Below are 15,081 nucleotides of genomic sequence, written 5' to 3'. Positions count from 1 at the left end.
CCCCAAGAACACGGACATGAGCATGACATGGTTGTTGCCCGGACTCCGATGAATTTCGTCAAACACCTAGAGTGCACACGGGTGGCATGCACCAGAGATGTCGGCCTTGAAGCTGTGGAGGTCCAGATGTTGACGACGAGTTGTGTACAGGCTGGTGATGATGTTGGCGCAGCGCCTGAAACATGCACGGACGCCGGAATGCCGATGTTGGAGTCAAGGCATTTCGACGAATACACTGATTCCTTACCTTTGTGTTGTACTGTGGATTCACTTCCGCAGATTTTTTTTTCTGTATAAAATTCAGTGTTCAGTTCTTTTCTCAGATCAGTTTTGTGCAATAGCAAGCAACACCAATAAAACAGTATGAAGTTGAAGTGCATTACCTGTTGTTCATAGCATTGGGAACTGTTTCTTGTATTTGCATTGGGAGATCCTCTTTGTTCTATGTTTAATTTTAGTGTTTCTGACTTTCTGTTATCCTTGCACTCTGTAACACAAGAACATTGTTTAACCCTAAACTTTCCGTCACCCGATAATCCTGTAAGATTAGCATGTAGACAAAGAAGTACAAGGGGATCAAGATTATCCGTTATCGATTCTGTTCATTCTTTTTTTCTGCAGTGGATAATGAGCTGGTGGCAATCAGGAATCTATGTTTTAGATCAAAAGAACTTGCTGCTGGGAACTGTAGTACTTAGATTTCAGATCATCTTCATCCGATATTGAAGCCGCCTGTTTCATTGCTCGTGCTTTTCCTTTAGTCCGAATCTTCTTTATTCGACCTCGATTGACCTGAGATCGAGATATCACGTTTCTCTCTTCTTTCTTAAGCGTCAAATCTCTTTCTGTAACGTCTTCAGATCGGTTTTGAGCCCAGTTGTTTCGTAAAAGTAAGTCAACGGATTTTCTCTACCGCACCCGTTATGAAATCGGCGCCTTTTTTTCTGACTGCAATGCAAAAGAAATTTAGCTAACTATAATGTAGACAATTCCCCCCCCCCCCACCCCGGCAAAAAAAAGCAATACACAGGCCCAAATATTGTCTGCCCATTGCCTATTTGGACAATTCATGGATCTCACAGAAATTTTACAGTAAATCTGACAACAGGGGAGAAGAGGAGCTCTCTATGGTCCCTCCTTTGGTAGAGAAGTTCTCAAGTAATTGATTGATTATCGGATCTCTTGATTATCATTCCAAGCTCCGCCGCCGCTGACAACATCAACAAAAAAAACTCTCATGCTCTTGGCGTGGCCTTATTTATGCTTTTTCAAGATTTTTCTGATACCCAAAGAGTTCACCGTGGAATTAAGCATGATTGCAATTGTGTTCTTGTAGGAACATTGGTGCGTTAACAAGGCACTCGCACTGTTATAAGGTACAAAACAACTGTCTGACACAGCCGTATTAGCTGGTCTATGTACAAAGGAAACAAAAAAAAAATCACTAGAAATCTTGCCACGCTCCTGGATTTCCCTTGGAATTAATAGGGAGAATATCATCAGCTCGGACTTGATGTTGTTTCTTCCACAATTTTTCTTTTATGTGTGAAGGTTTGATTCAAAAAGGTTTTATGTGTGCAGGAATGAATGGTTTCACGATGCTTCTTCCTCAACAAAGATCACATTAGCTAGCGCCAAGGACTGCGTCGGCCTCCATAGTATTAACTCCACGTGACAATAAGTGACGAAGACAGATCGATGGATGGATGGATAGATATTTGTCTGTACATTTTCACATTTAATTTTGAGGTGCATCAGTCGGAAGCTAGCAGCAAGGCAATGAACAAACGAGTCGTTCTCGAAGAGGTACGAAATCGACAAGGCGAATCCATTGTTCGATCCATTTCGAAAGCTAAGCTCCAAATAATTGATGGATCCACGCCGTTCACGCTAGCGTTGGCTGCCTCTATTTAAGGGATGGAGCCAGCAACGGCGGCATGCATACAAGGCTAACTGCGAACGGCGAGCTACCTGGTCACCATGCATATGGAGGCTCGCATTTGGCGGCGTCGTGTGGCCGCTGCACTCGCGCTCGCCGTGCTCCTCGCCGTCGCCGAGGCGCACCCGCGCGGGGTGACGAGCAAGTACCGGCGGAAGCTGGAGGCCTCCGAGGACATGCCGCTCGACGCGGACGTCTTCGCGGTGCCGCCGGGCCGCAACGCGCCGCAGCAGGTGCACATCACGCTGGGGGACCAGGCAGGCACTGCCATGACCGTGTCCTGGGTCACCATGGAGGACGTCGGGAACAGCACCGTCATGTACGGCTGTGCCATGGACAAGCTCGACCTCGCCGCCGTGGGCACCCACACGCGCTACAAGTACTACAACTACACCTCCGGATTCATCCACCACTGCACGCTCACCAATCTCGAGGTACAAATTCTGCGCCCTGACTGCGTGTGCTCACTGTTGACTGGTGCTGCTTTAATTTTCGCTCCTGCCCGATTGAAACTCTGATCGATGGACTGCATGCAGCATGGGACCAAGTACTACTACGCGATGGGGTTCGGCGACACGGTGCGGACGTTCTGCTTCACGACGCCTCCCAAGCCTGCGCCTGATGTGCCGCTCCGTCTGGGCCTCATCGGCGACCTGGGACAGACGGCGGACTCCAACAGCACGCTGACACACTACGAGCAGCACCCCGGCGACGCCGTGCTCTTCGTTGGCGACCTGTCCTACGCCGACAAGCACCCCTTCCACGACAACAATCGGTGGGACACGTGGGGCCGCTTCTCCGAGCGCATCATCGCCTACCAGCCATGGATCTGGACCACCGGCAACCACGAGATCGACTACGCGCCGGAGCTCGTAAGAAAGCACCAGTAATTATTCCTCCGCCTCCGCCTCTGCCTCTGCCTCTGCCTCTATTAATGAAAAGCTTCCATCCCATCCATGGATGGCTCACCATATGGATGCAGGGTGAGCTGATGCCGTTCAAGCCGTTCACCCACCGTTACCCGACGCCGTACCGGTCGAGCGAGTCGTCGGAGCCGTACTGGTACTCGGTGAAGCTGGCATCGGCACACATCATCGTGCTGTCCTCCTACTCCGGGTTCGGCAAGTACACGCCACAGTTCAAGTGGCTCGAGGCGGAGCTGAAGCGCGTCAACCGCAGCGAGACGCCGTGGCTCTTCATCGCCTCCCACGCGCCGTGGTACAACAGCAACAACTTCCACTACATGGAGGGTGAGCCCATGCGCGTGCAGTTCGAGAAGATGGCCATCGACGCCCGCGTCGACATCGTCTTCGCCGGCCACGTCCACGCCTACGAGCGCAGCCACCGCTTCTCCAACATCAGGTACAACATCACCGACGGCAAGTGCACGCCCGTCGCCGACCGCCGCGCGCCAGTCTACATCACCATCGGCGACGGCGGCAACATCGAGGGCCTCGCCGACGAGCTGACGTGGCCGCAGCCGGCCTACTCGGCGTTCCGGGAGTCCAGCTTTGGCCACGCCGTGCTCGACATCAAGAACCGCACCCACGCCTACTACGCCTGGTACCGCAACCACGACGGCAACAAGGTCGCCGCCGACACCATGTGGTTCACCAATCGCTACCACATGCCCAACCACGACGAGTCTCTCTCCGCCGCAACCGCCAGCGCCAAGGCCGCCAATGCATGATCAGATCCATCGTGTCCTCCTGCTAGGTTCCGCCCGAGTCATGCAGGATTGTGCTTGCTAATAAGGCCACTATATATTGTTGCCATGGACATGGATGTATTTAACTCTATGCGTGTGGCACATATCATGCATATACGAGCTGGCTAGTTCGGTATAATATGATACTGATACAGATAAATTAAAAATAAACAGTTAATGAGTGAACGAGGAGAGAAGCGAACGAGAGAGAGGAAGAGCTCGAGAGAATGCGAGAGCCAACTCAATTGTATTTGTATTGCTCATATGAATTTATACAAGTACAGTTCGTGTGAACGTTATCTAACTAAAGCTAACGAACTCCTACTCTTGTGGATCAGGTCATGGCTGTTGTGATCGTGGACTCAGTCGGGTGGTCTTTGTCACCACCACCCCGCTGCAGTCGTTGCTTCGTTGGAGATGATGCATAGACTGGTCGTGAACTCGTTGAACAACGAAGATAGAAGTTCTTTTGTTATCATGTCCGCAAACTGTGAGCTTGTAGGAACATGGAGAACACGAACCTCTCCGATGGTGACTTTTTCCCGGACAAAGTGAATGTCCAGTTCAATGTGCTTTGTATGCCAGTGATGAACGGGATTGGCGGCCATATAACACGCTGACACATTATCACAGTACACCACCATTGTCTTGGGCACACCACACTGGAGTTCACCTAGAAGCTGTCGTAGCCATGAACACTCTGTGATAGCATTCGCAACAGTGGGATACTCTGCTTCCGCGCTGGATCATGACACCATAGGCTGCTGCTTTGAGGACCAGGACACCAGTGAGTCACCTAGAAAGATGCAGTAGCCCGATGAGGACCGGTGCATGTCCAAGCACCCTGCCCAGTCCACGTCGGAGTACATCGTGATTGTTGTCGTCAGCAAAGCTCGAAGATAAAGTCCCAAATGCGTTGTGTCGCGAATGTAGCGGAGGATGTGCTTTACCATTGCCATATGACAATCTCTTGGATCGTGCATATGCAAACATACTTGTTGCACGGCGTAGGAGATGTCACGTCTTGTCATGGTGAGATATTGGAACGCGCCAGCAAGGCTACTGTAGCTGGTGGCGTCGGGAAGCTTGGTGCCGTGCTCGGAGGAGACCTTAGGCTTGGTGTTGACGGGCATCGACATGGCTTTACAGTTAGCCATTCCCACACATTCTAGCAAGTCTTCGGTGTACTGTTTTTGGGAGAGGAAGAAGCCAGATGCGGATCACTTGATGTCGATTCCAAGGAAGAATCAAAGAGGCCACATGTCTTTGATGGCAAACTCGCCTTGCAGTTAATGGATCAATGCTTGGAGGAGGTTGCATCTTGATGCAGTTAACACCATGTCGTCTATGTAAAGCAAGAGATAGGCCATCTCATTGCCTTGGCGTAGCATGAACAACGATGAATCAGAGCACGAGGAGATGAAGCCGAGGCTGATGATGAACTTGGCGAAGAGTAGATACCAGGTGCGAGGGGCTTGTTTGAATCCATACAAAGATTTGGACAACAAACATACCATATCTTTGGCGGAATCATCAACAAACCCCGTCGGCTGCTGAATGTAAACACGCTCTGCAAGGTTGTCATGCATAAACATATTTGACACATCGAGTTGGTGTGTCGGCCATTGTCTCGAAGCATACAGCAAGAACACACAATGAATCATTGCCGGCTTGACCACAAGTGAAAATGTTTCATTGAAGGCCGTTGTGAAAATCCGCGAATGACCCACCGGGCCTTGTAGCGGTCTAGTGTCCCATCCGGCTTCGGTTTTTGCCTGAAAACCCACTTGCTGGACATGACGTGGATGCTACGTGGTCGTGGTAACAATGACCAAGTGTTGTTGGCGCTTAGTGCATCGAACTCCACCTAAGCCTACCACCAATTAGGGTCTCGAAGCGCGGCTTAGATGGAGGTAGGAATGGGCGAGATTGGCACCACCGAAGCAACATGAGCATACCACGGGTTGGGCTTGAATATGCCTGCACGTCCATGAGTGACCATGGAGTGAGGCGATGTTGACGTGGGCCGGATAATCACTGGGATGGTTGGCGACATCGCTGGTGTGCTAAAGAAAGACAACGCGTTGGGTATGCTCGGTGGAGAGGAACCAGACGGTGTGCTTGGTGATGATGCCGAAGACGTGTGCGTCGGAGGTGATGGCGTGGTCGTGCACTTGTCCAGAGTAGATGTGGCACAAATGTTGCTAGAAGAGGAAGCCGTGCTTGGTGATCGCATGTCCATGCGCTTGTTTGGAATCTTCATAGCACAAACAGTGGTAGAGCGCGATGTCGTGTTTGGTGACCTGGTCAATGAAGAGGAGTGCATGGAATGCGAGGCACCTTGCGCTAACGTAGCTACTCGAGGTAGCGCCTGGGCCGTTAGTGGTGCAGAGCATGGCAGCATTTTACATGTGGATGTGGTTGCCAAAGGTGAAGCTAGGGCAACAAGCAGTGGCCTTGAGTTCTTGTCATCACGTGGTTGCAGTGTGCCCTAAAAAGGGTTAGATGACGATGCAGGATCGTTGTCCTAGAGGGTCGATGGTGGTGGCGTGGATGTGGCATCCTTCTTGTCATGAGCAAAAGGGAAGTAGTGCTCGTCAAAGATGACATGCTAGGAAGTGATGACGTGTCATGTGGATGGGTTGTAGCACATGTATCCCTTGTGGTTCAGTGGGTACCCGAGGAAGACGCATGGAACTGAGCACGAAGCTAACTTGTGTTTCACCGTTGCAGAGACGTTTGGGTAGCACAGACACCTGAACACCCATAGGTGGTCGTACGTAGGTGTAGCACCAAGAAGTAGCTCGTGCGGAGTGACAGACTGAGTGATAGTGCACGGTCGCCGGCTGATGAGGTACGTCGCGGTGGCAAGCGCTTCAGCACAGAATGCCAGTGGCATCAAGGCATGGAATAGCAAAGAGCTCACACTATTGTTTAATGTGCAGAGGATGTGTTCTGCTTTTCCATTTTGCGCTGAGGTATAAGGACAAGAGAACCGAAGAGCAGTGCCATGGGAGGAGAAAAATGAGCACAATGTGTGATTATACAAACTCTTTTTCGTTGTCAGTTTGAAATGTAAAAATGGGGCGCTGGAATTGAGTTCGTACATATGCATAAAATGACAGCAGTGTTGCAAGGACCTCAGATTTGTACTTTAAAGGAAAAGTCCACATAAAGTGAGAATAATCATCGAGAATAACCAAATAATACTGAAATCCTGAGTTGCTTACAATCGGTGATGTCCAAATGTCAGAACGCAACAGTTGGAAAAGGAAATAGCTAACTGGATTTGAGGAAGAAAACAACATTCTAACATGCTTCCCTAGCTGACAGGCATTGCAGAGATGTGGTGTAGATTTATTGCATGAAAAATTGAAAGATGCTAATGTGGTTGCAAGAGAATCACACCCTGGATGCCCTAGCCTTTCATGCCACAAATCAAAAGACAAGGGTATTCAAACCTCCGAGAACTACAGGTTCGATGCCATTTCGGTGAAATACCCTAAGATTAGCAACAAAGGTGAGACACTAGTGATGCAATTCTCTCTTAAGTACGAGCAGAAGCCAGGATCAGAGGTTGATCAAAGTCATGCATATCATGGTGTGAACATAGAAAAGGAATTTGATGAGATGTTAGGATCCGATGTCAATGAAGGGGTTGTAAGAACATGCCAGGACACAGTTGTTGGAACTGATATTATCCCAGAAAGGCAAGTTGATCCTGAGGTAAGGATATGGCTTGAGCTGAAACCATGGCCTGATTCGCCGACATGTCAGCGCAACAGAAGCGTGGTGGCAAGTTTTGGGTGCTACGAGGGCATCTGCACAGGGCATCAATTTCAGGGAGTTGTGGAGGAGGATATGATTATAGGAGGAAATTCCAATGAGCTGGGAAATTGCAATGATGATACGGTGGCATCTGATAACCATCTTGGTTCTGCTGTTCTATCAAGGTTGAAGCATTTTACAGCAATGAACAAGCTTAAGAAGATGGTGTTGGGGGTGGTTGTTGAAAGCAGGTATGAGGAAGAGATGATTACAAATATTATTGCTGCCATTTTTCACCTTGAGGATATGATTACAGAGGTCCTTGAGAAGTACTGGGAAAACCATCTGGTCTTTCATGACTATGTACAAGGAACAGCTGCAGTAGTGCTTGCTGGACTTGTGGTTGATCTAAGGTCTGTTGGTGGGACTCTACCTGACCATATATTCTTGTTCTTGGTTTCACCAAAGAGGGCTACAGTGAGATAAAAGGGGCTCATGTGGAATTGAAACCTTGGCCTAATTGGCATGGAACTTGGCACAGCAGATGCATGGTGGTTGTACAGAAAGTGAAGGGGGAGTGGTATGGTTCCCTATTGCATTGCTCAGTTGAGAAGATGGCACATCCAACCAGAGATCATGAGTAGCCAAGCAAATTTTCCATTGGTTCAGCACATCCATGTGAACCGATTTCCCTTGCTCTGGTGCTGATGTTGGGCTGTGGAACTTGCATGATGCTGCAGCTGAAGAGTGGCGGAGATGCAGCTGGTAATGCACCTTGCAATGGTGAACTTGGAATGGATTCGATACACATGCTGATCTTAGTGCAAGCACAAACTTGTGGTTTGCTAGGGTTGCTGGCTACTGAAATATCGGTAGCACATTACTTGTTGTCGGGTGTGCTTTGTCAGGGGCAACAATTGAAACAAAAGGTGACTCAGCTGATCTTTCCATCTGGACTGCAAATGTATATGATCATTTGGACAACGAGAAGATGCAACTGGTGATATTTGTAGCTTCTCTGGATGCATATGGAGAGGACTCAACTGAAAGAGTGAGTTTGGGGCAAGACACCCATCCTGCCGAGAAGTGCTAAATCTTCTACATGGGCATTAAGGTATGGCAAACTAAATGGAAGAATGGACCATGGGACCCCTGTGGAATGAAGCTCGATGATATGAGTTCAATTAGTCCCTGTTCATGGTGTCGGCTTGGGGACAAACCGAATCTCAAGGGGGAAGAATGTCACGGACTAGATATGGACCAAGCTTTTGGGATGGACTGCAAAGGGGAGACGTGGCCCGCTCGGCCGGGAGCCACTGATAAGAAGCAAGTGCACGCTCTGGAGGGGCATCGATGAAAAAATCGAACAGCTATCATCTTCTACTTCTGACTTGACCCTCCCTATGTGCTTCCTCTCCAATTTCCAACCTTCCTGCTCCTCTCCAAATCTCTAGCTACATCTCTGCTCTATACTCTCTTCCTCTTCAATTTGTATCCTATCCACCGCACTCGAGACACATTCGAGCTTGTTGTATACAATTGGTGGGATTTATCAGTGTGACTGGGGTGTTCTCATGCTATTTGAGTGCTTGATATATTGGAGAATGTGATCGTTCCTTTTTCTTTCCTCAGATGAACCAGTTTGTAATGATCTGTTTGGAAACTATATGTTAAATTAACTCATCAAAATGGAACAAATAATCGTGTGATGATTGTAACCGCTGATTTTGATGGGAAATAAATCCTCAGTGGTGTTATATATGCCTCCTCGTGCAGCACCATCTAAATAGCCACCACTTATCCTCAACGTGGATCTATAAGCGGTGGATCTCATATAAATAGAAAATTATTATACATGTTTATTATTTGACTATATGATTAGCGTTGATTGAATCTTACAACCACTTTGAGATTTAGGTTGAAGACAAATGATGGTCATCCAGTGATACTGAACGAGGATGTATCTAAGCATCGTTGCATAGAATTTACTTCTGTTTTGATACTTCTTTACCATTCTCTTCAGTTTGGCAGAATATTCTCTTGGACTCTTGGTGATCCATCCGCCGCATCTGCATATATATAAACGTACCCTATGTGACGTGCCTAGTGACCAGGAGTGAGTGAGGGCGTTAGTTTGTTTGTTACACGATGGTGGGGGCGGCACGTGTGCTCTTGCTCTTGGTGCTCGTGGTGGAGGCGGCGGCCACGTGCGATGCCGGCGCCACGAGCCGCTACCGGCAGAGCCTGCAGATGCTCCCCAACATGCCGCTGGACGTGGACGTCTTCCGCGGGCCGCCTGGATTCAACGCGCCGGAGCAGGTGCACATCACGCAGGGCGACCTCACGGGCCGCGTGATGATCGTGTCGTGGGTGACGCCCAAGCACGCCGGCAGCAACGTTGTGCGCTACGGCCTCACCGCCGACGACCTCAGCTTCGCTGCCGAGGGCACCGTCCAGCGCTACACCTTCGGCGGCTCGTACAAGTCGGGCTACATCCACCACGCCAACCTCACGGACCTCGAGTACGGAACCAGGTACCGCTATGCCGTCGGCTTCGAATACGCTGTCGTCAGGAGCTTCTCGTTCAAGACGCTGCCCAAGCCCGGCCCCGACGTGCCATTCAAGTTCGGCTTGATCGGTACGCATGCAGATGTGGCAGGATGCAACTTGACTTGGTCGATCGATGCATGCATTACGGCGTGCAGGTGACCTTGGACAGACGTTCCACTCGAACGACACGCTGACGCATTACGAGGCGTCCGACGCCGACGCCGACGCCGTCACCGTGCTCTTCATCGGCGACCTCTCGTACGCCGACGACCACCCAGAACACGATAACACCCGCTGGGACACGTGGGGCCGCTTCACCGAGAGGGTCGTCGTGCACCAGCCGTGGATCTAGACCACCGGCAACCACGAGATCGACTACGCGTCGGAGATCGGCGAGACAGAGCCCTTCAAGCTATTCACCAACCGGTACCCGACGCCGTTCGCGGCTTCCGGCAGCACGCGTCGGCGCACGTCATCGTTCGGGCCTCCTACTCGGCCTACGGCAAGTACACGCCGCAGTGGACGTGGCTGCAGGCGAAGCTGAAGCGCGTGATCGTCGTGTGCGTGCACTCGCCGTGGTACAACAGTAACGACTCCCACTACATGGAGGGCGAGACGATGCGCGTCCAGTTCGAGCGCTGGCTCGTCGACGCCAAGGCCGACCTTGTCCTCGCCGGCCACGTCCACTCGTACGAGCGCACGCACCGCGTCTCCAACGTCGCCTACGACATCGCCAACGGCAGGGCCACGCCGGCTTTCAACAGCTCCGCGCCCGTGTACGTCAACATCGGCGACGGCGGGAACATCAAGGGCCTCGCCAACCAGTTCCGGTGGCCGCAGCCGGACTACTCGGCGTTCCGGGAGGTGAGCTTCGGCCACGCCACGCTGGAGATCAAGAACCGCACGCACGCCTACTACGAGTGGCACCGCAACCACGACGGCGTCAATGTCGTCGCCGACAAGGCATGGTTCACCAACAGATACTGGCTGCCCACCGACACCAACTAGCTCGATTTTTTTTTTCTTCCATTGATGTTTCCTCGCTCTCTGAGTTGAATTGTTAGGCCAGATTCAGATTGGTTCTGAACTGAAAACTCACAAACTCGCTGCCAAATTTGCATTGTTAGGCCAGATTAATTCACTGTTTATTAGATGAGTCTGACTCAGTTTCAGTTTCACGTAGTACTGTTTGACCGGGAAGTCTTAACAGTTAGATACAGAATCGCCTTTCACTACCAGCTTATTAATTTTCCTGATCCTTAACCATTCGGGATCTGCACCAAAATTAACTTTCGAATGTGATCATCTGATAATCATTGTCATCGATCTCTGCATCTTGAGGTTGTTATTTTCGCTTAAACGGCAACCGAATGCATGAAAAGTCTGCCTGCATGCATGCAGTGAGTTTGTTGCAAAACTCACTCTGCCTGAAATCACATCATCGCCTACGAAATTCGCATATATATCAGTATATATATAACCATCGAAACATTTTGAATTGGCAACTAATCGTTGAATATATGTAGCACATGCCGATTAACAGAATAAGAATGTGGATCGAGTGGAATTTGGCATTGGATCAAATAATTGAGAGGAAAGGTGATTCCGTTCTGTTCCGCCCCTTCGCATGCAATTGGGTCGTCAATACACATGATGTTGACTCCATCTATGGCCCTTGGCCCTTTTCTGTTTTAATATTTTTTAGGGTCCTTCATGTTTTCTACTGCTCTTGAGGATTTTTTTTCGGAGCTGCCCTTGCGTATGACCGCAGTATGATAAGGTTTATGGTAACAATTTGGAGTTGTTTTTCTTTTTCAAAAAACTACAGTTTGGAGTTTTTCTTTTATTTCAAGTAATACACGTGAGTTTTTTTATAAAAAAATACAATTTGGAGTAGTTTGTTTGCTACTTAAATTTTTTCACTGGTACCAACAAATATTTCAGGTGTCTATTTCAGTCAGTGCAACTCTTGATTGACACCGGCTGCAGGTCATGTTTTGTTTGAACAAATGACAAGAGAATCGATGCTGAGGGAATAAAAAACCAATTTGGAAAGAAAACAAAGATAGGTAGCTGGTAGAGTTAGAAAATTGTATTCCCTTATTTTAAAAATAGTAGGTGTATTTTTTTTGGTTCGATCTTCGAAGTTAGATTTTAACTAAGATTTTCTCACAAAATGTATCATTTATAGCTACAAAACCTGTATAGTGTGAAATCATTTCAAATTGTGAACCTAGTCATATAATTTTTATATATTATAAATTCTTATAATTTGATTAAATGTTAGTCAAAATATATAAAATTTGATTTTTCTAAAAAAAATATACCTACTATTTCTGAACAAAAGGAGTAACTCCCTCCATTCCCTTTATTTGGGATAATTTTTTTATATTTTTGTGGTCTCTAATATGCCAATTTGACCGCTACCTTTTATAGCTTTGTATCAATAAATTCTTAATAAAAATATATTTATGAAAGCTTTTTATAGATAACTCTAATCAGTCATGTAGCTAATTATGATAGTTTAAAACATCTGATTGGTTGAATCCTAAAAAGTTGGATAGCACAAATTATAGGATTTCAAACTAAAAGAGCAAAGTGAGTATTTTATTAAACACTGTGACACACATCTTAGAATTGAAGAGGAACAAAATACTTAGCCTCTCTTCACTATTGCACATGCCCTCATGAGCATCAGCAATCAAGCTAGCTATTGATATCCCCCACTGATAACGCTTCCAATTCCATTGTAGTTGGGGCTTGTTAAATGGATGAACTAAAACCTAAAAATCATAAATGGTAGGGAGTTAAGGGTAATGTATTCCAGAATATATATATATTTTTAAAAAAGAGTACCTGTGAACAATAATAGCACCAAAACCTTGAAGAACAAAAAACTTAAGCTCTGTTTGAATACATAGTCTTTTTAACTTGTCGATGGTTAGTAAAGTCGATTTTGCAAATACTTATTTAAAGTAAGGATACATCATCATCAATTGTGCGTATCGAAGATGATGACATGAGACTTTATATAAGTCAGGACCTCTCTTTAAGATAATAACCCTACGTCATATGCCGTATTGATTAATCTCAGAAGAAGATAATTGTAATGGGGTGTGTCTAAATCTGCTCATATGAATCTCGACGGATTCTCTAATATTCTAAACCCTGAAGCTCTTATCAGATAAATCTAATCATGGTTTGAATCAGTTGTGGGTCTTAATAAGTTGTTTCTATTTCTATCTTAATCTCGCATTGCTTTTGTTTGACTATCTTTTCCGCTTGTTTTCTAGCTCACCTTCGCTTTGCCCCCTTTTTTCGTCCTACCTCCTCATCTTCTTATATAGTCAGCTTGAGGAGATGTACCATATTCAAAGTCTCGAGTGTAACCTTCTCAAATTATGTTATTTGAACGATTCTTTCTTGATCCGATGATAGTTTTCATGTAGAACACAATGAAATATCTGGAACATCCACGCATGACTTATTTACCTCATGATTATTATTAAATCTACCATTCAAGGTAATATATATATATATATATATATATATATATATATATATATATATATATATATATATATATATATATATATATATATATATAGACACACACATGATGATATTGTATCCTCAGGAGATACTGTACTTCTAGTAATTTCTTAATTATTATTATCAAATCCTCATCAAGAGTTTTTGATAAAACTATGATATTTGCAAATACTACAGTCTCAAATACTTTTGACTATTTGGATGCATCATATTTTGTTGGTTTGGAAACTATGGTATCTCTAAAACCGTAGTGTTTTTGGCAATATAAAAAAAATCCACTCCAGCTGGATTTTTCTAGAAACCGTGATTTTCTCTGTTGGCTTTGAAATGCTATGCTCCATCATCTACCTAGTCATCCTGCCTAGGGGTGGATAATGAACCAGCTCGGCTTATAATGCTAACAAGTTGGTTCGGCTTGTCTCTTTTTGAACCGAGTTAAAAGATAGGTTTAGCTCGTCTCGGTCCAGCTCGTGAGCCAGACATAGTTGCCGCTATCGTAGTTGTCCCCGGTGGTCACCAACACAGCTTTGCTTGACACAGTGAGCTGCAGGGGCCGTGGGGCGAGCCGGACTGCGACATGATGTGCTGTGATGTTGTGTACAAACACCATTTGTGAATCCATCCACCTTTATTAGCTCCCTAATATGCTTCAGAGTGGTAACTGCACCAACAACAATTGGATAGACACATATTCAGCACAAAAGATCAAGAAACAAATGTATAATTGCCCACAACATGTGACAGACGACACAATCAGATTATAGAACCTGATAATGTGATATACATCACAATCAGATCTCACGCTACCACGTCGAGCGTCAGGGGTCGGACGGTGCGACGTCGAGGGATGCGATGGCGGCTAGGGGAAAGGATGTTGCCGATGTGTCGAGTGACTCGCGTAGAGCAATGCTTAAGACTCAGGCCTCAAGTAGGCTAATTAACTAGGCATGGCTTGCTAAGCTCGCGAGCTGGCTTGAGCACCTCGTTAACAAAATAAGCTAAAATGACTCAGCTCATTACAAAATTCAACGAGCCAATTCAAACTAGAACGAGCTAATTCGCTCATGACAGCGGTGGGCAAGACCAGCCGCTCAGTTGGGCCTCTGTCTTTCTCCTCCATCCCACCAGTGGCATCTCTTGTGCCAACTCACCTTTCTCCTTTAGTAAACAGAGCTAATTCCAGTTTGTGCAACTGACGCCAATTTCAGGGGCCTGCAAAAAGTAAAGAGCAAGTTCAAGGACTTCCAGTGCAATTCTCTCAAAAAAAAATCTGTAAAATTCGCCATGCATAAACTTGATTTTCCATCGTAACATAGGCCTACACCTAAACATTTAGTAGAGCTAAACACACCTCCTTGTCTAAATTCGTAGATGGAGAAAAATCAGTCCCACTTATATAAAACGGATACATGCACGATCTGCAGTATACAAAACTCATATCAGAAGGAATATATGTGATAGCGTGCACAATCCGTATGCGTGTGAAAGCACACTCTCTTTGTAGGTTATACTTAGATTTGAAGTCATGAAATACGAATCTAGCTCACCCTCAAGGCATGAACAG

General features: G+C 46.8%; 2 protein-coding genes and 1 pseudogene across 2 annotated transcripts; 2 read left to right on the top strand and 1 right to left on the bottom strand.

The window, feature by feature from the left end:
* The first annotated feature begins 1,926 nt into the window (after nt 1-1,926).
* Nucleotides 1,927-3,941, top strand: LOC133904844 (purple acid phosphatase 2-like). The gene is made up of 3 exons (XM_062346436.1): nt 1,927-2,373; nt 2,476-2,811; nt 2,922-3,941. Exons 1-3 carry the CDS (start codon nt 1,981-1,983, stop codon nt 3,627-3,629), a joined length of 1,437 nt encoding a protein of 478 aa, XP_062202420.1. The 5' UTR covers nt 1,927-1,980; the 3' UTR covers nt 3,630-3,941.
* Nucleotides 3,942-4,393: 452 nt separating this feature from the next.
* Nucleotides 4,394-4,804, bottom strand: LOC133904647 (uncharacterized mitochondrial protein AtMg00810-like). The gene has a single exon (XM_062346110.1). The coding sequence runs from the start codon at nt 4,802-4,804 to the stop codon at nt 4,394-4,396; it is 411 nt and encodes a 136-aa protein (XP_062202094.1).
* A 4,759-nt stretch (nt 4,805-9,563) lies between these two features.
* LOC133904646 (purple acid phosphatase 2-like) lies at nt 9,564-11,056 on the top strand (annotated as a pseudogene).
* Nucleotides 11,057-15,081: the final 4,025 nt, after the last annotated feature.

This window comes from Phragmites australis, chromosome 22 (genome assembly GCF_958298935.1).
Source record: "Phragmites australis chromosome 22, lpPhrAust1.1, whole genome shotgun sequence".
Classification (NCBI taxonomy): Eukaryota; Viridiplantae; Streptophyta; class Magnoliopsida; order Poales; family Poaceae; genus Phragmites; species Phragmites australis.
This window is presented reverse-complemented; position numbering and strand designations above follow the sequence as displayed.